This window comes from Indicator indicator, chromosome 6 (genome assembly GCF_027791375.1).
Source record: "Indicator indicator isolate 239-I01 chromosome 6, UM_Iind_1.1, whole genome shotgun sequence".
NCBI lineage: Eukaryota > Metazoa > Chordata > Aves > Piciformes > Indicatoridae > Indicator > Indicator indicator.
In genome coordinates, this window is record NC_072015.1 from 2,750,476 (window position 1) to 2,777,057 (window position 26,582).

Consider the following 26,582-nt stretch of genomic DNA (forward strand, 5'->3'; position numbering starts at 1 on the left):
ACCTCTGCAAATCACCCCTGCTACTCCTCCTCTTCCTCCTAGACTGCATCTGTTTGGAACACCTTATATCTGTATCTTGAAAACAGCTTTTGAAAAGAACTCTCCCCACTCCCAGGCTCTTTTTCCTTTGTACTGGCTTTCTAGGAAGCCAATTCCTTCAGTTTAGTAAAACAATCTTCTTTTCCTGGAGTTTATTTTTACTTCCATGGCCTTCTACATATGCTGAGCTCTGTATGTTAGAATCATAGAATCAGAAATGTTAGGGTTGGAAGGGACCTCAAGGATCATCCAGTCCCAACTCCCCTGCCATGGGCAGGGACACCTCACACTACAGCAGGTTGCTCACAGCCACATCCAGCCTGGCTGCAAAAACCTCCAGGGATGAGGCTTCCACCACCTCCCTGGGCAACCTGTTCCAGTCTCTCACCACCCTGATGGGGAAGAATTTCTTCCTAACATCTAACCTGAATCTACCCATTTCTGGTTTGTTTGTTTTTTTTTTTTTTTTCCCATTCCCCCTGCTCCTATCCCTACCTGACACTCTAAAGTCCCTCCCCAGCTTTCTTGTAGGCCCCCTTTAGATGCTGTAAGGCCACAAGAAGGTCACCTCAGAGCCTTCTCTTCTCCAGACTGAACAGCCCCAACTCTCTCAGTCTGTCCTCATAGAAGAAGAGCTCCCTCCCTCTGCTCATCCTCATGGTCCTTCTCTGGACACCTTCCAGCATATCTACAACATTAGGTTGTAGATTACTCTGAAAAGTGGTTGCATTCTTACTTCTGCACCAAGAATTGATTGCCAGGCACCTAGAATTTCACTGTTTTTCTCCTTGTTCTATTCTCTTAAATCAACAGCTGGGTTGCAGGTTTTCAGCCTGATATAAAGAACCAATCTTTTGGTTTTTGTTCTTTTTTTATGGTTTGCTATACTCTGTCCTTTGCCTGTTTCATAACATGAGATCCAGGCTTACAGAAAGTGACTCTAGGCATCAATTATTTCCATAGGTCAGAAATGATCATCTTGTAACATTAGGCATTGCCTTTTTAATGAGTCCCTGCTACAGGTTGGGAACCCATCAGTATTTTAAAGGCTTCAAAATAAGAAAGGATTTTCTCTTTTACTTAGATTTATCTCTCACTAAAAATTTCTGAGTGAAATGTGTCTCTCTGTGTGATATCTCTTGCTGATTCTGAGGCACTCAAAATCCAGTGTAGTTCCAAATGATGTGCACAGAAATAGGCAGTAAGAAAAGCTCCTGCCCTGGAAGCAACATGAGGTCATCATACGGATGGATTATCCGTTTTCCTCCACACAACCAAGTGATCTGGGCTCAGCCCTGTACTAATAAACATACAAAATCTGTTCCAGTAGAGAAGGCCAATGGTTTGTCTAGCCATGTATTTTCTCTCAGGGATAATAGGAGTTGGTGCTTTGGCAAGGCATGCAAGTCTGGCCCCTTTATTTTATTTGCTTCCTTTATTTTTTGTGTCCCCTTGGTCCCATATCTACATCAGTCAATCTAAAACATGGCTGCTAAAGAAGCCTGTGAAAGGTTCCTTTCTGTTTAGCTTTATTTAATGAATCTTATGTCCTTGACCTTGTCTAGTGTTGTAGGTTAATGGAAATCAAGACTCAATTGATATAACCACAAAAAAAAAAAAAAAAAAAAAAAAAGTCCTGCCCTGCAGAGGCTAGAGAGTCCCAGGGGGGTGGGTCCCAGGGGGGTGGACAGTTCGTTACAGGATATTGTAATCTGTTATTCTATTCCATTGTCCTGTATCTCTCTATTTAAGGGAGTGTATCACAGAACTATTGAGTCTAGAAAAGACTTCTGAGCTTATCAAGTCCAGCCTGTGACCTTACACCAGGACATCAGCTAAACCAGGACACCAAGTGCCACATCCAAGCTTTCCTTGAACACCTTCAGGGATGGTGACTCCACCACCTCCCTGGGCAGTCCATCCCAGTGCCTAATCAGCCTTGCTGTGAGGAAGTGCTTCCTAACATCCAACCTAAACCTTCCCTGGCACAGCTTCATCCCATGCCCTCTTGTCCTGTCACAAGTTGCCTGGGAGTAGAACCTGACCCTGACCTGACTACAACTTCCTTTTAGGTAGCCCAATTTGGGGATGTCTTCCTTTTACCTGAATGCCTTTTTCTGTATATATTTGTAAAGAGAATTTCCATTTAAACTTCCAATCCAGTGTGGAGCATTTTTGTTTTACTCCTTGGGAAGTATTTGTGCCAGAGGAGGTCTAGGCTAGATATTAGGAGGAAGTTCTTCACAGAGAAAGAGATTTGCCATTGGGATGTGCTGCCCAGGGAGGTGGTGGAGTGGCCATCACTGGAGATGTTCAAGAGAAGCCTGGATGAGGCACTTAATGCCATGGTCTGGTTGATTGGATAGGGCTGGGTGATAGGTTGGACTGGAGGATCTTGGAGGTCTCTTCCAACCTGGTTGATTCTATGATTCTATGATTCTAGGACTTTTCTGTCCTTTTGCCCTGGGCAGGTCATGTCTCAAAACTAGGACATCTAGTCACCCATTGCCCTAACTTTGGAGAAGTCCTGGCTGAAATTATGCTGACCAATGTTACACAGTTTCCAGCTGTGGCTCATCCATAACAATCTGAAGAATAAATCAGAACAGGAGTTATTTCACCTGTTGCAATCACAATTTTTATGTCCATATATGAATATATCTGCTTACACTTCTAGATAGGTCAAGATAATGTTTTTCAGAGAGTCATACAAGATGTCAAGATGTCAGGCAAGATGATTAGGGAGTCTCTTTTGGCCTGAGATACACCAACATGCTTCCAGGTTTGCAGCACCAAAGAAACAAACAAACAAACAAAAGACTGCTGGCTTGATTGTTCAAAAGAAGATCTCAAAATGTGCATTTTTCCTAAGCTATTTAACTATGTTATTTCCAGGCACATTTACAATGTTATAAGTTATTTACTTTTAAGTGTATTTTACTCTCCTTAAGGTATATTTTACTTTTACTGTCCTTAAGAGATCTTTGCTGCTGGCCTCCTGACTCAAAGGAAGGAGATCTCCAAATGTGCATTTTTCCCAAGCTATTCACCTATATGTTAAATCCAGAAATATTTCAAATATTTTAAGCTATTTACCATCCTCAAAGCATATTCACCTTTAGAAGTATTACTACTATCCTTAAAACATATTTTAATTTTACTGTCCTTAAAATATCTTTCCTGCTGGCCTCCTAACTCCAAGGAAGATCTCAAAATGTGCTTTTCTTTTTTTCCTAAGCTATTCAACTATATGCTATTCCCAGAAATATTTAAAGTTATTTACTATCCTTAAAACCTATTCACTTTGAAAAGAACAAGTTTCCAGCCAAACTCATGAGGATGGTTTTGAGTTCCATGCTTATTGATCAAGAATGATCTCTACCACAAGGCTTCAAATCACAATTTTAAAAGATGTATTTTTCCTCAGAGCCTGCTTTGCAAACTGATAAATTAAATATTCATAGGGGAGATGCTCAACTCCCCTAATCATCCTCATGGCTCTCTGTTGGATTCTCTCCAGCAGGTCTCTGTCTCTACTGAACTGGGGAGCCAGTGGTATTACACAGAACATGGAGTAAATATTTTCCTTTCTTTAAATTAGTGATGCAAAATATCAGCTATCTCAGCATTTTAAGTGCAAATGCTGCACTGCTGGGTAGAGAGACAAGGAGAGCAAATACTTTCTTGGTTTTGTTTTTCATTTGCTAATTCAGTCCTATCAGTCAGCTACCTGACCCAGCTGTATTCAAAAATTTAATGCTCTCTTATCTCCTGGTATTTAACAGTGTTTATTCATCACAAATCACAGGCTCACAGGATCACAGGATGTCAGGGGTTGGAACAGACCCAAAGAGATCATCGAGCCCACCCCCCCCCCCGTGTCAGAGCATGCAATCTAGCTCAGGTCACACAGGAACACATCCAGATGGGCCTTGAAAGCCTCCAGAGAAGGAGACTCCACAACCTCTCTGGGCAGCCTGTTAGAGTCCTCTGTGACCCCTACAGTAAAGAAGTTTCACCTTGTGTTGAGGTGGAACCTCCTGTGCTGCAGCTTACATCCATTGCTCCTTGTCCTATCACAGGGCACAAGTGAGCAGAGCCTGTCCCCTCCCTCCTGACCCCCAGCCCTCAGATATTTATAAACCTTTATTAAATTTCCTCTCAGTCTTCTCTTTTCCAGACTGAAAAGCCCCAGGTCCCTCAGCCTCTCCTCCCCAGGCAGTGCTCCAGTCCCCTAATCATCCTCATAGCCCTGTGCTGGACCCTCTCCAGCAGGTCCTGTCCCTCCTAGGCTGGGGAGCCCCAAACTGAACACAGCACTCAAGATGAGGTCTCAGCAGGGCAGAGTAGAGGGGGAGGAGAACCTCCCTGGATCTGCTGGACATACTCTTCCTAATACACCCCAGGATCCCATTGGCCTTCTTGGCCCCCAGGGCACATTGCTGTCCCATGGATAACTTGTTATCCACCAGGACTCCCAGGTCCCTCATCACAGGGCTGCTCTTAAAAATGCTTATTAAAAAGGAAAAAAAATGCTTACTTCCACAGGCCCTGTAAGACTGACCTAGCAGAAAAGCTCCAGTTTTAAAGCTTGCATCAGTAATTGCAGCATTTTTAAGTGTGATATAACAGTGCTAATTTCACTTAAGATGCATAGAAGTTTTAAATCAGAACTTGGTTTTTTTTTTCTTTAGTAGAATCAAATTTGTTCTCAATATAGAATCATAGAATTGTCAGGGTTGGAAGGGACCTCAAGGATCATCTAGTTCCAACCCCCCTGCCATGGGCAGGGACACCTCACACCACAGCAGGTTGCTCACAGCCACCTCCAGCCTGGCTGCAAAACCCTCCAGGGATGAGGCTTCCACCACCTCCCTGGGCAACCTCTGCCAGTCTCTCACCACCCTCATGAGGAAGAATTTCTTCCTAACATGAAATGTGAATCTACCCATTTCTAGTTTTGCTCCATTCCCCCAGGCCCTATCACTACCTGGCATCCTACGAAGTCCCTCCCCAGCTTTTTTGTAGACCCCTTCAGATATTGGAAGACCACAACGAGGTCTCCTGGGAGTCTTTTCCTCTCCAGACTGAACAGCCCCAACTCTTTCAGTCTGTCACCATAGGAGAGCATCTCCAACCCTCTGATCATCCTCGTGGCCCATTTAATCCTTCTGTGTTTGTTCTTTCTGTACATTAGGAAAAGTTAAAGCAATCATTTATATCCCACATCATTCAAACATTGTTGATCAGGTAGGTAGCTATTAAATATTTAGTTGTCTTCTTCTTTTCAGAGGGTGCTCTGGTATCTGATTCAATCCAAGACTTCCAAACCCTGCTTTCAATTAAAAAGGCTGATTCACAGCTGTTTTCATGACATTCCAGACCTTTTTTTTTTTTTTTTTTTTTTTAAATAATATCATGTGGGAGCATCTCATATACAGACATGTTCTGAAGAAAAGCTTCATTAGAAAAGTGTTGGCAATTGCATTAAAAAAAGAAAACGAAGCAGTGAAAAAAATGAAACAATGGTAAATAAAGCAAACAAACAAGTTTTTGATTGTTTGTGGTTGTTTTTTGGGGGGTTTGTGTGTGTGTGGCAAGAATTTGGCCAAAAACTTTATTCCTATAGCTGAATCAATCATTCCAAAGATCTCTTTGAGATTTCATGAAGAGTTCTGCTTACTGCAGAGGGAGTTGGACTGGATGACCTTTGGAGGTCCCTTCCAACCCAGACCATTCTATGATTCTACAAATTAAACAGAAGGGAACTGATTTAATTTCTCCTTAGGGTCCCTCTATGGAAATGAGGAAATACATAAAACCAATTTGCCTTCAGTTAAGACTAAACCTCATTTATTATCAACCTGGTTGTCTTTTCCTCATATTCCCAGTTTGACAGAAATGGTGTCATGTCTTCCATCTGAAATGGGAATACTTTTGTTGGGGGGGTTTGAACTAGATGATCTTTAAGATCCCTTCCAACCCAAACCATTCTGTGATTCTTTGATTCTCTCCTGGAAATGTGAAGCAAGATAGGGAGAAATCACAGAATCACAGAATCAACAAGGTTGTAAAAGACCTCAAGGATCATCAACCTGTCACCCTACACCTCATGACTACTAAACCATGGCACCAAGTGCCACGTCCAATCCCCTCTTGAACACCTCCAGGGATGGTGACTCCACCACCTCCCTGGGCAGCACATTCCAATGTATAATAACTCTTTCTGGGAAGAACTTTCTCCTCACCTCCAGCCTAAACCTCCCCTGGTGCAGCTTGAGACTGTGTCCTCTTGTTCTGGTGCTGCTTGCCTGGGAGAAAAGCCCAACCCCCACCTGGCTACAACCTCCCTTCAGGTAGTTGTAGACAGCAATGAGGAATTGGGGTTTTCAGCCTGGTGAAGAGAAGACTCTAGGGGGACCTTAGAGCTGCCTTCTTATATATGAAGAGAAAGGAGGAGAGGAGAGGAGAGGAGAGGAGAGGAGAGGAGAGGAGAGGAGAGGAGAGGAGAGGAGAGGAGAGGAGAGGAGAGGAGAGGAGAGGAGAGGAGAGGAGAGGAGAGGAGAGGAGAGGAGAGGAGAGGAGAGGAGAGGAGAGGAGAGGAGAGGAGAGGAGAGGAGAGGAGAGGAGAGGAGAGGAGAGGAGAGGAGAGGAGAGGAGAGGAGAGGAGAGGAGAGGAGGGGAGGGGAGGGGAGGGGAGAGGAGAGGAGAGGAGAGGAGAGGAGAGGAGAGGAGAGGAGAGGAGGGGAGGGGAGGGGAGGGGAGGGAGGGGAGGGGAGGGGAGGGGAGGGAGGGGAGGGGAAAGGGGAGAGGGGAGGGGAGGGGAGAGGGGAGGGGAGGGGAGGGGAGGGGAGGGGGAGGGGAGGGGAGGGGAGAGGAGAGAGGAAGCAGAGCTTCTTGACCATAGATTAATATAAGAAACTGCAGAACTTAGCCCAGAGTGTTTGTGTTTCTACAGCAAGCATTCGACCATAGCTCTGTGTTTCTCTAGCTGATAAGAGATCACAGCCTCTTCTTTTGTTTGCTATTCAGCAGGGTGTTAAAGTGAGTGATTACATTGGCTAAACTGAGATATTTTTCACTTTCTAGAAGGTTGAAACATGTAGTGATTCCTGCAATGGGCAGGATTTGATGTATCAGGCACGTACAGGAAGACTTGCTGTTCATGACAGTTGCTTGTTGACAGCTCCTCTGTTTCTCTTCAGGTTGACTATTCATAAACCTTTCTCTGACAGACAAGGTGTTGCACAATACCACCCTCTGATGCAGTCAAATTGCCCTTTCTAAGCCACATATTGATTTGTTCTGATGGGTTTTGCACTCTTTTCATCACCAGACTGGCAGGTACCATTAAACCAAAATATACTCCAAACACTCCCTCCCTTCAGACCCGCTCCCAAAATGTGATCAGTGTCATAAACATACAACAACATGAAAGGAATCTTGTGAAATGCGTTTTTTTTCACCATCCTCCCACCTTTTCATTCACAAGGAATGATTGCCTGATAACAGATAATGATAGGTCTGCAGCTTGCCACTAGTCTAATCTCTTCCTACAGACTCCAAGCTTCAAGGCTGAGAAATACCAGTCTGGGAAGTTGTAATAAGAAGACAGGACTCTTCTATGAATACCAAGTACCTATTGTGGCAGGTTCCTCAGCCAGCCAGGTCTTTGAGGAAGACTTTCTTAGGTCTTTTTTTTTTTTTTTCTTTTTTCTTTTTGGCATAAGGACTTTTAAGCTTTGAAAAGCCAGGTTTTTTCTTAAAATGAAAAATGCCATTTTAAATGGCAACTGGAAGTTACCACCAGAGACAGAAGAGAACTCCATCCTCCATGCCCTCTTTTTTTCTTGGTTTTACTTCAAGCCTTGCTTTTCATTAGCTTGTCAACACCTTCAGTCCCAGCAAGGTCCACAGGAGAAGCCTCCACTATGGAGTTCCAAGACCTGTTGTCCTTGGACACTCCTTGGGTACTCTGAACACACTCAGAAGACCCTTGGGAAAAAGGGAGCTGTGGCTAAGCAAAAGAAAACATCATAGTGAGCAATAAACTAGACTGCAAACAGGAACCTTTTCTGAGTGAGTGTAATTTTTTTTCCACACTTGAGAGGGGAACCATGAAGGGAGAAAGTGAAAAGGGAAAAGAATAAGGAAATTATTATTGTCTTGCCTTTCTTAAATTGTCTCATATTGGCTTTAAAAGTAGCTGAGGAATTTTTAAGATGCCTGGAATTATGCTCTGTTCAATTGTCAAAAATTATCTTTCAAATTCTCCTTTTTCCATGAAAGACAAAGGCTTTGTAAAGGCACAGAGTTGACAGCTTTCTGCTTTTTTTTTATCTTGGAAATCATTACATACCTGAGATTCTGTCTCAAGAAAGCAGTGGAGAAAACAAAAACCAGAAGGGAAAAGGGAAAGAAAAGGGAATGGAAAAAGTTTGGATTATACATTTTGAGGGTTTTCTCATTTCTTATGTCTTTGGGCTTATTCTTGGTTTATGTGTTGGGTTTGTGTTTGTTTTTAACAGGCAGTTTAGCTGATTTAACATTTGAATTGAAGAAAAAAAATCACACACACAGAGTCCTTGAAACCTAAACAGACAGAGACCAAAAGAGATAATCTGTACCATCCTCCTGCCTTCAGGTGGGATCAGTGTGAACTTTGTGGCAAATGTTTACTTAGTTTATCATGAAAAACCTCCAGTCTCAAGCTAATCCTGCCTCTCTGGGTGATCTTTACCTAGTGCTTTACCACATTAACTGCATTTACAACCCAAACCTTTCCCTTGACGCTGAATGCAAATCACCCTTGTGACAGCATGAACCCAACTTCTTGCCCTGAACAGGACAAGAAACTGAGATTCTTTTCTTTAGCAGCCTTATATGCAGCTGAAGAAACAGAAGCTGTCAGATCTCATGACAGCTGCTCTGTCTGTGCCAAACATTGTCAGCTCACTTGTTATTCCTGTATTTGAAGTCTCTGACCACTGCAGTAGTTTTCAGACATTGTCTGAAGTCCAGATTTGATTGCAGAATTCTAGTTTAGGATCACGGGATGTCAGGGATTGGAAGAGACATCTGGAAATCTTCCAGTCCAACCCCCCTGCCAGAGCAGGACTGTAGAATTCAGCACAGGTCACACAGGAACACATCCAGACAGGGCTGGAAAGTCTCCAGAGAAGGAGACTCCACAACCTCCCTGGGGAATCTGTTCCAGTGCTCTGTGAGCCTCGCAGTGAAGAAGTTCCTCCTCACGTTGAGGTGGAACCTCCTGTGCTGTAGTTCAGATCCATTGCCCCTTGTCCTATCAGAGGACACAAGTGAGCAGAAGCTGTCCCTTCCTTCCTGATCCCCAGCCCTCAGGTATTTACAGACATTTATTAAATCCCCTCATCATTGTGATGCAGCATTTAAGGTATATCATATTTAAGTTGTTTATACTTGGGCAGGTAACATATTTGAAATTTCAGTTAAAACGATTTTAGGTTGCCAAAAATGAGCTGCTATCCTTCCTCCAGAAGAAACCTTGTCCTATTCTATTTGGTAGAGGTAGCATTTATCTTGTGCAACTTCCTTCCCTGATCCCCCATCCTTCTTTTTGAAGTAGCAATGAAATGAAAACCTTTTTTTTTCTCTTTTTCTTTTTTTTACTATTTTCTGACAACAAAAAATTTTATTTCCAGCATTTTTTTTCTTTAAGTTTTACATCAGAAGCCTTCAGAAAATAAATTCTCTTTAAGGAAGTAAAGCTGTGGCTCTTCACTGCTATTTGTAGTTGTCATGTCTGTATCTAGAGACAAGGACAGTCCAGCACAGAGCCACAAAGGTGGTTAAGGGAGTGGAACATCTTCATTACAAGGAGAGGCTGAGGGAGTTGAGGGATATTTAGCTTGGAGAAAAGGAGACTAAGAGGTGACCTCATTCATGTTGATAAAGATGTGAAGGGTGAGTGCCAAGAGGCTGGAACCAGGCTCTGTTGGGTGATGCCCAACGACAGCACAAGGGACAATAGTGGAAGTTGAGGCATAGGAAGTTCCATGGAAAGAGGAGGAAAAATGTTTTCCTTGTGAGGGTGACACAACACTGGAAGAGGCTGCCCAGGAGGGTTTTGGAGTCTCCCTCTCTGGAGGTATTCCAAACCCACCTGGATGTGTTCCTGTGTGATGTGCTCTAGGTGATCCTGCTCTGGCAGGGGGGTTGGACTGGAGGAGTTTTCAAGGTCCCTTCCAAGCCTAACATTCTCTGATTCAGTGATCTCTTCTGACGTTTTTAAACTTTTGCTTGGTTGTTTTTTTCTTGGTGTGCCTGGTTTCATTTTTGTTTTATCTTGGAGATTGGTATGCCTAGAGATGTGGCTGCTTGGAAACTAGATCAAATATCTGCTGACAAAATGTGCTAACTAAAGAATGCCATAATGTGTTAGTTTATTAATTTTGGAATCAAACAGGTTTTTCATTCCTTATTTTTTAAAATATTGGCCAGACCCTTTTTTCTTATATCTTTGATCTTTTCTTTCCTGATGCTTTTCTCTTTTCCCTTTCTGTTTTTAGACACCATTATTTCTGCAGCATTCATTCAAAGGCAAGGAAAAACTTGAGCTTTAAAAGAAGGAAGACAAAAGGAGGAGGTCTCACTAAATTTTCTTCATTTATTCAATCTTAAATTACTGATTTTGCCTTAAAAGCAGAGATCCTAATGAAAATATGTTATAGAACCATCTTCAAAAGCTGTGTTTTGAAAGATAGCATTGGGATAATAGTTCATGTTAGGCAGAACATGATAAGAATGTTAAGAACTTGATATTTGGAAGAAATTCTTTACAGTAAGGGTGGTGAGATGCTGCAACAGGTTGTCCAAGGAGGTTGTGGGTGTCCCCTCCCTGGAAGTGTTCAAGGTCAGGGTGGATGAGGCCTGGAGCAGCCTGGGCTAGTGGAAAGTGTCCTTGCCAATGGTAGGGGAGTTGAATCTAGATGATCTAGGAGCTTGAGGGGAGACCTCATTGCTCTTTATAACCACCTGAAAGGAGATTGTGGAGAAGTTGGTGCTGGTCTCTTCTCCCAGATAATTAATGATAGAACAAGAGGGAATGGCCTCAATCTAGGACTGGGTAGGTTTAGACTGGACAGTAGGAATTTTTTTTTTTTCATGGAAGGAGTGGTCAGGGATTGGAATGTACTGCCCAGTGAGGTGTTTGAGTAACCAACCCTGGATATGTTTCAAGGTGGTTTGGATGTGGTGTTTGGGGCTGTGGCTTAGGGGTGACCCTTGTAGAGCAGGGTTATTGGTTGGACTTGGTGATCCTGAGGGTCTTTTCCAACCTGAATGTTTCTGTGATCTTCAAGGTCCCTTCCAAACCAAAACATTCTATGACTCCAATAATCTATGGATCTGTGAATGTGAAGATATCTTGCCCTAGCTGATTTATACTTCTTAAAGTGGAAATATGACTGCTTATGATTTTGCTGATTACTTTATTTTTGTTTTGGAAACCTATCATACTGCTAAGTTAAAAGACATCTAAAAACCATGCTAGGTTTGGCAGCATTTAAGAGCAAAGGTATTTCCAAAGAGAAAAGTGGAGGGCACACTTGAAGGGCAGGGCACTTGTATCTTCTCTCATGCTAACAGGTAGTTTTCAAACTGACTCTGAAAAGGGAAAAGAGCAAATGCTCTAAATAATTAATCCTTATGGATTAATTGCATAAATTGCCTGAAGGCACAAGTGAAAAAGTCAGTCCTCCCACATCCTCTAAAAGCAAGATTAAGATAAAATTGAATACATAAAGAAGACAATATTAGATAACTAATTCAAAAACTGTGTCTTGAGGCAAGGGAGGACATTATGCCTCAGGATGGAGAAACTAAGGTTACTACAGAGTTTGGCACTGCAGTGTTGTCACAAGCCATCCTTGTGGTCATTCATTTGGGCCACAAGTTTCTTCTTCTTCCCCAGCTGCTTGGAGTAGAGGCTAAGAATGCCTAAGGAAACATACTGAGAGGATATGGAGGGACTGGGGTAAGACTCATGGAGGGAGGGCTTCACTGGTATCATTTTCCAACCTCTCTGCTGCTTTGCATATAAGAGGGAACCTGGACTTTTGTAGTGTAGTAAAGGCAGTCAGCAAAGTACAGGGGAATAGTATTTCCAGGCATTATTAAATTTTCAGTCTGTATTTACAAGGAAATGCTACCCAATTCTATTAAATAAAGGGTAGGAAAATAAATCCACATGGCATATATACTATATTACACCTTCATTAGCAGGCTGGAAGCCATGCAGCAGGTTTACATGGAGCTGGGTTTTTCATCTATCTTACATCAGCCCTTTCTTTAGTCATTTCTTGTCACAATGTGAAGCCTACTCACAAGCACCACTCAGATGGATGAGATAAATTACTGCATCCGCCAGCTCTCAAGGTTCAGATTAATCTGCTGTGTGCAGGAAAGAAACAAAAAAACAAAGATGATGGAGCTGTTAACTACTTTCAAATCTTCAAAGATGTTTGGAAAGGCCAGAGGGTGAGAGTAACCCCAGTAAACAACTGCTATTGGGGCTTAGATATCAAGAAAGATACAAACTCAAGGTTGTTTGGTTAGCTGCCAACACTCTAATTTTAAAAATCATAGAATCACAGAATTGTCACAGTTGGAAGGGACCTCAAGGATAACCTAGTTCCAACCGCCCTGCCATGGACAGGGACACCTCACACTACAGCAGGCTGCCCAGAGCCACATCCAACCTGGCTGCAAAAACTTCCAGGGATGAGGCTTCCACCACTTCCCTGGGTAACCTGTTCCAGTCTCTCACCACCCTCATGAGGAAGAATTTCTTCCTAACATGAAATGTGAATCTACCCACTCCTAATTTTGCTTTATTCCCCCTGGTCCTATCACTACCCAACATCTTAAAAAGTCCCTCCCCAGCTCTCTTGTGGCTCCCTTCAGACTCTGGAAGGCCACAAGAAGGTCTCCTTGGAGCCTTCTCCTCTGAACACCCCCAGCTCTCTCTGTTTGTCTCTATAGGAGGTGCTTCTACGTTAAGTCAATGCCACCTTAGACAGGAGACAAAACAATCTTCTTTCAGAGATCTCTGACATTGACTGGGGTCTGAGCACAACACAGAAGATGCTCCATAGGGGCTGGAGGACCAGCCAGACCTTGGACATTCCAGTGTCAAAGCTCCAGCTTCCCTGTGTCCCTACTGCTGGTCTAATCTAGGCTGAGGGGCTGAGTGGTGGGAGTGAGAGGTGTGTGGATGTCACAGGATAGCTCTCTCAGCCTTCCTAGTAAATGAACTTTGCCCCTTTATGGCATACCAAGTGGTCCTACCCCACTGCCAACAACTGCATGCAGTCATAGTAAAGTAAAGCAGCAACAGAGGAAACAAAAAGAAAGCACAGTGACCTAGCTGATTGGAGTTTGAAAATGGAACTAGAGTGTGTAAACTTTTTATAGCACCATGGCAATGGTCCTTTAGAAGTCTGCTTTCTGATCCAGTTTGGTAGTTCAGTTTATTTAAATATGAGTACAACATTTGTTATTCCACCCCTGTAATAGATTTGCCTGTGCATATCCATATTAAAGAGGGACTGGATAAGAGTACTTGCTATGAACTAATCCTCTTGGGTTGGAATGAAAGTGCTCTCTCTTCACACACACCAGTTTGCTAATTACCATTGCTTTGAGCAGGAGAATACTAAGCCTGAGACGCAAGTCCTGCTCAGAATAACATTGGTCAAAAGAAAGATGTTACTTTCTCTTCAAAAAATACAAAACAAACCAAACAAAAAAGAAAGTTCCTCAGTTCACTTCTTGTTGTGGTAGCTCCCTCTTGGTGCTGCATGTCATGGTTATCTAGGAAAATCTGAGCTAACTCAGATGGATTTACTGTGGTTTTACACCCCAGAAGCACAGAAACATTCAGGTTAGAAGACACCCTCAGGATCACCAAGTCCAACCCACAACCCTACTCTACAAGGTCCACCCCTAAACCATAACCCTAAGCACCACATCCAAACCACCTTTAAACACATCCAGGGCTGGTGACTCCAGCACCCTGGGAAGCACATTCCAATCCCTGACCACTCTTGATGGGAAAAAATTCTTCCTACTGTCCAGTCTAAACCTACCCAGTCCTAGATTGAGGCCATTCCCTCTTGTTCTATCACTAATGACCTGTGAGTAGAGACCAGCACCAACCTCTCTACATCTTTCTTTCAGGTGGTTGTAGAGAGCAATGAGGTCTCCTCTCAGCCTCCTCTTTCCCAATCTAATCATCCCCAGCTCCTTCAGTTGCTTTTCATCAGATTTCTTCTCCAGGCCCTTCCCAGCTTCCTTGCCCTCCTCTGCCCTGGCTCCAGCACCTCCACATCTCTCTTGTATTGAGGTGCCCAAAACTGAATACAATACTCAAGGTGTGGCCTCACCAGCACTGAGTACAAGAGGACAATCCCCTCCCTGCTCCTGCTGGACACAGCATTGCTGATCCCAGCCAGGATGCCTTTGACTTTCTTGGCCCCCTGGGCACACTGCTGGCTCCTCTTCAGCTGCTTGTCCATGAGCACCCCCAGCTCCCTGTGAGTGAACATTTTGTCATGCCACTAAACTGTTCTAAAGTTAATGCAACCACATGGAGTTTATTGCTTCAGTACAACTCCATCTCTTTGGAGCACAGGGCAGTGTTTGGGGTGGTTTCAATCTGTAATGCTGACCTCTCTGTTAGAGCTTCTCAACAACATTTTGCAGTGAAATGTGGAAAATCTCAAGATGTTATCTGAATTATAGGGAACTGATAATCATCCTGGATCCATCTGCTGCTGAGCCATTTGTTTTCCTCCTTTAGACTTAGCTCTATCGTGATAAGGTCCCAAGGCTTTTACTAAGTTTGGAATAACTGCAGGGAAAGTTTGCATCTGCTGTGATAGACCACACAGACATTCCTGGTGTGAAGCAGAGATGGTGCTGACAGTCTTGATGGAAGATTTAGAATGGCATAGATGGTTTAGAGCCCATTCATCTATAGCAGCAAGACTGAAACAGGAATTAACTCTTCTGTTTCATATTTACTGCTCCCCCACCCATGGCAGCTTTCTATTTAAATAAATGAATAAAGAAAATATTTCTGTGAATCTAGGTGGAACTTACAGCTATGGACATCTATATTATTTGGTGCCTTTTTTGTACGTCTTTATTACAAGTTTACTTAAAAAATACTTCCAAGCAATTATTTTTTTCTTGTTTTAGAAATCTCTTCAAGCTGTTAGTTCACTCTGTTTTGAAGTTCCCTTTGTCTACAACTAAACCTTTGTATTTTAAACACTGATTAGCAGACCTAGGCATAGGCTTTCTTTCCTCTACTTCAAGAAAAAATTAATTTCACTGGACACACAATTACATGGGTGTAGTGTTGGCAAAAAGAGGTCAGAATCAAGTTCAGGATTACTGTGTTTGGCTTCTTTGACATGTGTTTCTTAGCAAAGAGAGATGATTTCCATAGTTTCCTGATAATAATACTTCACAGAATCACAGAAACATTCAGGTTGGGAAAAGACCCTCAGGATCACCAAGTCCAACCATTAATCCTACTCTACAAGGTTCACCCCTAAACCTCAGCCCCAAGCACCACATCCAAACAACCTTGAAACACAGCCAGGGTTGGTGACTCCACCACCTCCCTGGGCAGCACATTCCAATGCCTGACCACTCTTGATGGGAAAAAAAAATATTCTACTGTCCAGTCTAAACCTACCCAGTCCTAGCTTGAGGCCATTCCCTCTTGTTCCATCACTAATTACCTGTGAGAAGAGACCAGCACCAACCTCTCTACATCGTTCTTTCAGGTAGTTGTAGAGAGCAATGAGGTCTCCCCTCAGCCTCCTCTTTCCCAATCTAACCATCCCCAGCTCCTTCAGTTGCTTTTCATCAGATTTATTCTCCAGGCCCTTCCCAGCTTCCTTGCCCTGCTCTGCACTGGCTCCAGCACCTCCACATCTCTCTTGTATTGAGGTGCCCAAAACTGAACACTATACTCAAGGTGTGGCCTCACCAGCACTGAGTACCAGGGGACAATCACCAATATCTTTCCATGACCACAGATACTTGAAAATGTTCAAAACCACTGTGGGGTCTTTTAATGGAAGTTGTCCCAATCCATTCGGTGAATAGGCACCAAAAAGCAAGAGAGCTCCCTGACAATCCTAGCTAGTGACAACACTGTGGGTGAATAATGGAGGCTGGAGAGGACAGTTGTTAACTAAAGATATCAGCATCAACATTTCCTCCATTTGTAAGTCATTTTAGGTGGTTGCTCTGTGTATTCTTGGTCTCTGCAAAGATTATTTGGATATACCAGACCAGAAACCAGGTCTGCAGATGGTGAGACACCACAAAGGACTCAAAATCTCTTTGGGCTGTGGTGTTAGCAGAAAAGGTAGGGCTGCAAAAGGCTGTCGTTCAGAGAGGGTGTTGTTGGCAATAGATGATGTAGATAAGTCTCAAAGAATGGAAAGTCTTTCAAGCCATTAAGTAAAGACCTTAGTTTATTGCAGAAATGATGAAAAATAAATATATATTTTTTCTCCTCGCTTTGCTCACATTTGGAATAGTACAAGAAACAGCAATTTTGTTATTAATAGAGAGAATTATATATTTAACTTAAGTATGTATCCCAGGATACTGGCAAATGCCACGAGGTAGGTGGATGAAGTCATAACTTCCCTATTCCCTTATCTATGTTTTGCAGTTGAAAACTGGAATTGGTTCAGTGATAAAATTTGTATGGGCACATGTAAGAAGAAATTGGAACCCTTTAGTCTGAACTATCCTATGGAGACAGACTGAGAATGTTGAGGTTGTTCAGTCTGGAGAAGAGAAGGCTCCAAGAAGACCTTATTGTGGCCTTCCAGTATCTGAAGGGAGCCTGAAAGAAAGCTGGGGAGAGAATTTTTATGATGTTGGGTAGTGATGGGACTAAGGGAGTAGAGTAAAACTAGAAATGGGTAGATTCAGATTGGATGTTAGGAAGAAGTTCTTCACCATGAGGGTGGTGAGACACTGGAACAGGTTGCTCAGGGAAGTGGTGGAAGCCTCATCCCTGGAGGTTTTTGCAGCCAGGCTGGATGTGGCTCTGAGCAACCTAATCTGGTGTGAGGTGTGGGGTTAGAACTGGGTGATCCTTGAGGTCCCTTCCAACCATGACAATTCTGATTCTCTGAACAGTTTCTTCTTTTTGTTGTTGTTGTTGTTGTTTGTTTGTTTGTTTGTTTTGATTTTCTTCACTAAACTACTTAATTTCCTCCATAACTGAACACCCACAGAAGCCTCAGCTGGTCCATGACATGCATTGTCTTACTCAAATGAGAAACTGGTACCAGGGCTGCATGAAAACCAAGACAGCTGTGGAGAAGGAGGGATGACATCCAGGGGGTCAATTGCATCACCTCTAAAGAATCCTTTAAACACAAGGCTTACTTACCTTGCCCACATATTGAGTATCTGGACCTGTGTACTCCTCCAGCAAGAAAAATTGATTCCACATCCAGCCCCGCTTGGTGCGGCGCAGTGTTTTTCCGTCATGCTCTGACAATCCTCTTACCCTTTCACCTTGTGAGTGCTTGTTAGTCCTTTTGGGGGATGGAACTGTATGAATTGCATGGAAAATGCAGCTCCAAAGTAACACTGATGACAAGCAGGAAGTCCTCATTGTTTACAGAGGTGCTGTTAGCCTCCACTCCTCTAACAATTCACCAGAACAAATGGTTCAAATGTTATATTCCTCTTCTACGAAGGACCTGCGGGATGGAGAGAAGCATTTGAATAAATTGCAAGGTTTTTGTTTCCTGAAGGTCATGGCCTTAGTGCAACAGGAATATCAATAGCTTAGTGATCACAACAATAACTCAATGGAAGTTGCACATAACCATCAACATTACTCAGAGAGCTTTAAGTACAGTTAATGTGTCATTTATCTTCTATTTCATCCTTTTGCACTGTATATAGACATTAATTCAAAACACAGTCTGAGGAGGACACTTCTGAATCTAAAAACTTTACTACCAGCAAAAATGAAAACCTTGCAACCTCCTCTTTCCCAGCTCAGTCTGATTTTTTTCTTATTATCTGCACAGAATTGTCTGCAAATCTGATTTTTCATGATTAGTATGACCCCTCCTTCCCCTTTGCTAACCCTCAGCTGTCCAGAGGATCCACTTCTCTTTCTGCATAAATGAACTCATAAGATGGAACTTTAAGTAAGTTATTAATGCCTTCAACAAATTCCTTATTCAAGAAAGAAGAGGTGATTGTTAGATAAGTCTTGGTTCATAGGAATCCTACTGGGGTTAACAAATTTCTACATTTGGGACAGAATTTTGCATTTGGAATATATTTTTTTTTCTAATCTTCTTGTGAATGAATGTGAATTTTCATGATATGAAATCACAGAATAACAGAATCACAGAATGTTTATCCTCACTATCAGTACAGACTGGGGGATGAGGTGTTAGAAAGCAGCCCTGTGGAAAAGGATCGGGGGTGCTGATGGATGTGCTGATGGATTAGTAGCTGGACATGAGCAGGCAGTGTGAGCTTGCAGCCCAGAAGGTCAATGATATCCTGGGCTGCATCAAAAGAAGCATTGCCAGCAGATCCAGAGAGGTGATTCTGCCACTTTGCTCTACTCTGATAAGACCTCACCTGGAGTATTGTGTGCAGGTCTGCAGCCCTCAATATAGGAAGGACATGGACCTGATGGAGAGGGTCCAGAGGAGGGCCATGAAAATGCTCAGGGGGTTGGAGCAGCTCTGCTATGAGGACAGGCTGAGGGAGCTGGGAGTGTTCAGCCTGGAGAAGAAGAAGCTCCAGGAAGACCTAATAACAGCCTTCCAGTACCTGAAGGAGGCCTACAGGAAGGCTGGAAAGAGACTGTTCACACAGGGCTGCAGTGTCAGGACAAGGAGCAATGGCTTCAAACTAGAGCAGAGCAGATTTAGATTGGATATCACAAATAAGTTCTTTACTGTGAGGTTGGTGAATCACTGTAACCAGTAGCCTAGAGAGGTGGTTTGGCTCCTTCCCTGGAGATATTCAAAGTAAGGCTCAATGAAGCCCTGGGCAACCTGATCTAGTTGAGGATGTCCCTGCTGACTGTGGGGAGGTTGAACTGGATGACCTTTGGAGGTCCCTTCTGGCCTGGACCATTGTATGATTCTATGAATGTTAGGGGTTGGAAGGGATCTCAGAGGATCATCCAGTCCAACCCCTCTGCCAAAACAGGATCAGCTAGAGTAGGTCACACAGGAAAACACATCTAGACAGGTTTTGAATGTCTCCAAAGAGACTCCACTACTTCTTTGGGCAGCCTGTTCCAGAGCTCTGTCACCCTCACAGTGAAAAAGTTTTTCCTTATGTTGATGTGGAACCTCCTCTGCTCAGTTTCCTGAAACCTGCAGTGATGTTTTCTGTGGAAGTTTGTAAACATTAACCAAACCCAAGGATTAAATATTTTTAAACCCCTCCTCTTTATCTGGCAGTACAACAGATCTCCCAGTCTTTTCCAGACCCTGAGTTTCCTATCAAAGCTGCTTTTGCCTTAGGATATCTCTAGCTAAGCTGTCCTCAACTGTTACACAGGAAGAGAGTACAGCACAGCAGCAAAATTTTCCTTGGGAATCCCATCCCATGAACAGTGATTGAAGTATGAAGCCAGAACCCTCAGAAATTTTAGAATACTGACATTCTGAAAGCTTAAGAAAATAACCATACATACCTACACTCCTTTCTCCCACAACCCAACATGACCAGAAGCTATTTTCACTTTGTTTTTTACTTTAAGAGGAGGGCAGGGAGGGTGTTTTGGTTTGGTTGGTTTGTTTGTTTTTTATAATGTATAAAATGATGTTTCAGAAATAAGATGCTTTTAAGGAAAATTATTTATCAGTTGAGAGCCAAAGCTGTTCAACTGAAAACATTCAGTAGCAGTAGGGGTTGGAACAAGCTGATCTTAAGGTCCCTTCCAATCCAAAGCATTCTCTGACTCTGTGATAATTGAATTCTAAGAAGCTTAATGATTAAATCGATGGAATTGTGCCCCTGTGTGAAGCTTTCCTTAAAATGGTGATTTTTCTGTATGGTCTCAGGATCCTAACTAGCAATCCTGAAGGAGGATCAAACTCTTAGCATTTTAGTAACTTCAAACACACTTTTAGCTGAGCAAGAAGTGAAGGCTTGGAATATTTATCACTTTCTAGCATCGTGTTCAAAACCAAGAAAGAAAACAATTTTGTAGGTGTCAAATTTATGCAGAAGATCATGGGCATACTGCAGGAAAAAAAAAACAACTCTTCTTTTAGTTCCTTATTTTAATTGAAGAATCAAAGCACAAAGCAAATTAAGTATTTGCATAGAATCATAACTGTACCTAGATCTTGGCATGCATTTGTGGATGCCTTCTCTTTGAATGCTGTAGGTATCCTCAAAATCTTGTTTTCTCCCTTTTAATGCTCAGTTTGTTCTTGCTGCATGCAGAGGGATGAAGGGAAACTCTCATGTGGCTAATTTAGTACCAGTAAATGTTGACATTAACTGGAAAACACGTTGTGTACAGGATGGTCTTGCCTTCTGATTGAAAATGACTGGATACAGATCAAAAGAAAAAAAAAAAAACAAACCCTCAGCCAATCTTTAATCCATCTCCAAATTTTATCATTTTAATTCCCTGTATAACACAAAATAAAGTAGTTTTTAATAACAGAATCACAGAATTACTGAGGCTGGAATAGAGCTCTGAGATCATCAAGTCCAGCCTACGACCTAACACCACCACATCCACCAGACCATGGCACCAAGTGCCACATCCAATCTTGCCTTAAACACCTCCAGGGATGGACACTCCACCACCTCCCTGGGCAGTCCCTTCCAGTGCCTAATTCCCCTTTCCATCAGGAAGTGCTTCCTAACATCCAACCTAACCCTCCCCTGGGGCAGCTTCAGGCCATGCCCTCTCCTCTTGTCACTAGTTGCCTGGGATCAGATCCTGATCCCCACCTTACTGCAACCTCCCTTCAGGTAGTTGTAGAGTGTTGTAAGGTCCCCCCTGAGTCTCCTCTTCTCCAGGCTGAACACCCCCAGCTCCCTCAGCCTCTCCTCATCAGCCTTTCCCTCCAGTCCCTTCCCCAGTCTCATTGCTCTCCTCTGGACCCACTCCAGCACCTCAAGATCTCTCTTGCAGTGAGGGTCCCAGAGCTGCACACAGTGCTCCAGGTGAAGCCTCCCCAGTGCTGAGCACAGGGCAGAATTCCATCCCTAGTGCTGCTGGCCACACTATTCCTGATCCAAGCCAAGATGCCATTGGCCTTCTGTGCCTCCTGGGCACACTGCTGGCTCCTGTTCAGCTGTTGTCACCCAGCACTGCCAGGTCCCTCTCTGCCAGGCAGCTCTCCAGCCACTCACCCCCAGTCTGTAGCACTGCATGAGGTTATTGTGGCCAAAGTGTAGGAGCCTGCCCTTGGTCTTGTTAAACCTCATCCCACTGGCCTCAGCCCATCCACCCAGCCTGGCCAGGTCTCTCTGAAGTGTCTTCCTACCTTCCAGCTGTTCCACGCTCTCCCCATATAGAGCACAAGAGATGATCATCCAGATCTCAAATCTAGCCAACTGCACTATCCCAGGCAGGTTGCAGGGGCACTTTTCAGGCTTTGTCAGTTATATCCTGGTTGAGGTATTGTAAAATGAAAGCAAACAGCACCAAGGGCTACTTTTAAAAGCACTCTACTCAAAAGGGAGATTGTTAAGTTTGTTCAATGATTTTAGAGTCTCTTTTGTCTTTCTTGGGACACTCTTGCTTGCTGTGTCCTCAAACAGTTCTCTTTCACAGCTGTATTACAGCATTTTTGTTGTTGTTGTTGTTGGACTGTATCTCCAGAATTCATCTTCTACACATTCTGAATAATAATTTGTTCAAATATGCATCCTGGTCAAATTTTGGATTTGGTTGCTTCTTCTCTGTATATGAGTGACATCTTGCTACTTAACTATTCCAATAAATCTGATGGTTATTTTTTATGGCATTAAGGTCCTGATTGCTTTATTTCTGCAGTTTCTTGGTCTAGGAGTATGATTGTCCCTCTCTACTTGACACTGGTGAGACCACACTTCAAATCTTGGGTTCAGTTTTGGGCCCCTGACTACAAGAAAGACACTGAGGTGTTGGAGTGTCTCCAGAGAAGAGCAATGAAGTGAAGGGCCTTGGACATAAATCTTATGAGGAACATTTGGGAAACCTGATGTGCTTAGTCTGCAGAAGAGGAGGCTGAGGAAACACCTCAAAGAAGGCTGAAGTGAGGTGGGGGTCAGTCTCTCCTCATATGCAGCTAGTTACAGGACAAGAGGAAATGGCCTCAAGCTGTGCCAGGGGAGGTTCAGGTTGGATATTAGGAAAAAATTCTTCACAGAAAGGGTTCTGCCTGTCCCCCTGGGACTCCCTAGCCTCTGGAGGACTTTTCTTTCTGGTTATGCCAATTAACTCTTGATTTCCCTTAACCTACAACAGATATTCATTCAAAAGCATGAGATGTTTATACTACTCTCTGCTTTGTACTCAAGGAAATACTTCAATGTGGTCACTGTTCAAGCAGAGAAAGAGCTGTGTTTTGTAGCCTCAGGAGGTGCATTTTAATACTGAAACAAAGGATTCTGGTGTAGCCTGGAAAAGTAAGAGCAGCTGTTCAAGGGACCACAGTACACTCTACGCAGATGCTCTGAGTCTGTTCTAAGAAATTATTTCTGTGGAAAGACCAAGTTTTTAACAAAGTTTTTTTTTCTCAGAGGAATCTAGGTTCTCATTTGAGTGTTTGCAAAGTAGCAAGGGGCAGTGGTTTTAAGCTAGAGCAGGGTGCAATTAGACCAGACATCAGGAAGAAGTTTGGTACTATGAGGGATGGTGGAACACTGGAATAAGGTTGCCCTGGGAGGTTGTGGAGGCTCCATGCCTTGAAACATTCAGGGTCAGGCATGATGGGGCTCTGAGCAACCTGGTCTAGTTGGGGATGTCCCTACTTACTGCAGGAAAGTTGGACTAGATGACCTGTAGAGGTCCTTTCCAACCCAGTCAGTTCTGTGACTCTATGATTTTGTCCCAGACAGGGCAGAAGAGATTGGTTGACATGTGTGGGTGTATGGGTAGTGCTGACCTCTCCTCATTTCCTTGCTAATTAAGAGAAGGAGTATCCTGCTGAGAAGAAAGGTAAAATCCTTCATGGCAAGAAAGATAAGACTCACTTTTGCAAAGAACAAAAAAACCAACAAAAAAAAAAACCCACCCCAAAATAACAAAAAACAAAACCAAAGCAAAATAAAACAAACAAACAAAACCCTACCAAAAAAAAAAAAAGACCAAACAATAAATAAACCTAAAATAAAAATTAATGATTTCTTGCTTTTGATTTTTATAGTAGTTGGACATATTAGGTGTAAAGAGAGGGTTATTTGTTTAGTTCAGTTTAAATAACTGATCAAAATTATCTGTGCCGTCTCTCTCATACCACTTCTGCTTCCACTCTACTCAGGATAATGTTCAACTTCCTTCCATTGTCAAACAACGGAGAATGGTTTTCTCTCTAGTTGCACTGGACATTTCTTTTAAGATGTATTAGGCATTTAAAGGCACCAAACTGGGGAGAACTTGCCCTATTTTCTCATTTTGCAAATGAGAGGATCTTTGTGGAGGCAATAAATCATAGAATCATAGAATTGTTGCAGTTGGAAAAGACCTCTAAGATCATCCAGACCACCATGGCCATTAAATCATGTCCCAGAGTGCCATGTCCACAAGTTTCTGGAACACCTCCAGGGATGGTGACTCCACCACCTCTCTGGGCAGCCTGCCCCAATTGCCTGACCACTCTAGCAGCAAAGAAATTTTTCCTCATATTCAAACTTAACCTCTCCTGGCACAATTTCAGGCCATTTCCTCTCATTCTCTCACTTGATATTAGGGAGAAGAACCTGACCCCCACCTCACTCCAACCTCCTTTCAGGGAGCTGAGGAGAGCAGTGAGGTCTCCCCTCAGCCTTCTCTTCTCCAGACTTAACAATCCCAGTTCCCTTAGCTGTTCTTCATAGACCTACTCTCTAGAACCTACAACCCTTTGTTGCCCTTCTAAATGTTTGGGGTTGGTTTGGTTTTTTTTGTTTGTTTGTTTATTTGGGTTTTTGTTCATTTGTAGGTTTTTTTTCCCTAATTTTTACAGTTCAAGGCATCTGTGGTGGTAGCAAATAGCAAAGCACCTCTGCAGCCTCTCTTTGCAGTAGGGACTCTGCTATCAGAATCTTACAGCAGTTCCAGGTAAATGAATTATTTCTGTATGAAAAACATTATTCTTCTGAGCACATTAGCATATGGGGAAAAAAAATATCTTTGAAAGTCCTCTTGACTGTAAAATATTCTATTTAGATTCTTCAGGTGTAGAGCAAACTAAGCCCTGCTGGGATCAGTAGCAGGGATTTGTCAGCAATTATGCCAATTTAAATGTTTCTATAGCAATTGTCATGGCAATGTTTTTAATTAGTGCAGCACAGGCACTCACAAGCATGACACGAAGCCAGGCTAACCTGCAGCAAGTAGGTAATGCATCCTGCATTACTTTGTTAACAATGAGGGAAAAATCCCTTCTAAAAGCAAAAAAAAAAAAAAAGGGGCAAAAAGAAAGAAAAAAAAAAGAAATCCACATAATGCCTGTACAGCTAAAAATAGGAGAGCTAAGTGCAGCAGCAGTGCTTCATAATTCTTTCACCAATCTTTAAATAGGAAAGATGCAACTGATGTTCAGGATGATCCAAACAACCTCTAAAACTAAAATACATATGTTTTAACAGTGTATAACAAGTAGGAAACCTGTGTAGTCCTGCATGCATGGCCTTTAACTGTGTTCCTTTTGAAAACAAAATACCTGATTGTGGCTTTCTTCTCACTAGCCTGAATACAAAGAGCAGCAGAGCTGCAGTAACAAAAGGCTGTGCTATAAACCCGACAATGGCAGTGATAATACCAAGACTTCAGTAGAACCTATCTCTGTGTCACTGTAGGCTCACTTTTATTATTCCCATAACTAATTAAAGACAGCCCAGGTATGCACACACATGCTTCCCTCTGCCTGCAGCACTCAAAAATTCTCTGAGTGCAATCAGTCTGCAAATATGAATATAGACTGTGGATGTATCATTGAGGGCTGACTTTCAAAAAGCAAGCTCCTCTTGTTTTCAGCTTTCTAATTATTTTTTTTTCCGTTCCCTTTCTCCTCTTACTACGTAGAATCACAGAAATATTCAGGATGGAAAAGATCCTTAGGATCATCAAGTCCAACCCACAATCCTGCTCTACGAAGTTCACCCTTAAACCATAGACCCAAGCACCACATCCACATGACCTTGAACCACATCCAGGGCTGGTGACTCAACCACCTCCCTGGGCAGCACATTCCAATGCCTGACCACTCTTTCCATGAAAAAAATCTTCCTAATGTCCATCCTAAACCTGCTTAGTTGCAGCTTGAGGCCATTCCCTCTTGTTCTATCACTAATCACCTGTGAGAAGAGACCAGCACCAACCTCTCTAACAACCTCCTTTCAGGTAGCTATAGAGAGCAATGAGGTCTCCCCTCAGCCTCCTCTTGTTCAAAGTAACCATCCCCAGCTCCTTCAGTCACTCCTCATAAGATTTATTTTCCAGGCTCTTCACCAGCAAAGATGAGGTTGGGTATAAGATTGAAAAGATGTCAAGAATGCAGCCAGTCTGCATCTTCACTGACCTCCAGTGATGAACCTTGGAGAATCAAAAAGGTGAAGGGAAGTTATAGTAAGGCAGGGATTTGGCTCCTCTCCCAGACAAATTGTGACAAGATGACAGAGCATGGCTTGAAGCTGCCCCAGGGAAGGTTTAGGTTGGATGTTAGGAAGCACTTCCTGATGGAAAGGGGAATTAGAGACTAGAATGGACTGTCCAGGGAGGTGGTGGAGTCACCATCCCTGGAGGCGTTGAAGGAGAGAGTGGATGTAGCACCAAGTGCCATGGTCTGGTGGATGTGGTGGTGTTAGGTCATAGGCTGGACTTGATCTCAGAGCTCTATTCCAGCCTCAATAACTCTGTCATTCTGTGTGTGATTCTTTTTCCTATGGGAGCTGAAGTGGCTTTTGAGGGATCCCCAAAATTTAAAGGGCAAATTTGAGTATCCATTCTTTGAGTACAAGTGCTCAGGTCCTATCCAGGCAAAGAAATATGGGCCACACTTAAAAAAAAAAAAAAAGCAGCACTTCCCCAGTCAGCAGTTTCCACTGACAACCTTTCAGAACAGATTTTTTGGAACTGCTTTTTGCCCATTGGGTTGCTTATCTGTTTAGCCCTAGTTACAGAGGAGCTAAGTTCAGCTAAAAATTTTGCTGAAGGCAATTCTTTATGTCTGGGACAACTGTGCAGCTTCCCTTAGTTACAAGAGGAGTCAAACACATAGAAATAAAGTTTTAGTGAATGTGAAGTGATAGCAATTTGCATT

At 43.0% G+C, this 26,582-nt stretch overlaps 1 protein-coding gene across 1 annotated transcript in view; it reads right to left on the reverse strand.

The window, feature by feature from the left end:
* The window catches only part of LOC128967741 (cadherin-9-like), a 91,745-nt gene extending 74,005 nt beyond the window's left edge, over positions 1-17,740 (reverse strand). The window contains exon 1 of the mRNA XM_054381947.1: positions 17,513-17,740. Within this exon, the coding sequence (XP_054237922.1) occupies positions 17,513-17,740 (228 nt within the window). The remainder of the gene's footprint in view (positions 1-17,512) is intronic.
* Between the last annotated feature and the right edge of the window lie 8,842 nt (positions 17,741-26,582).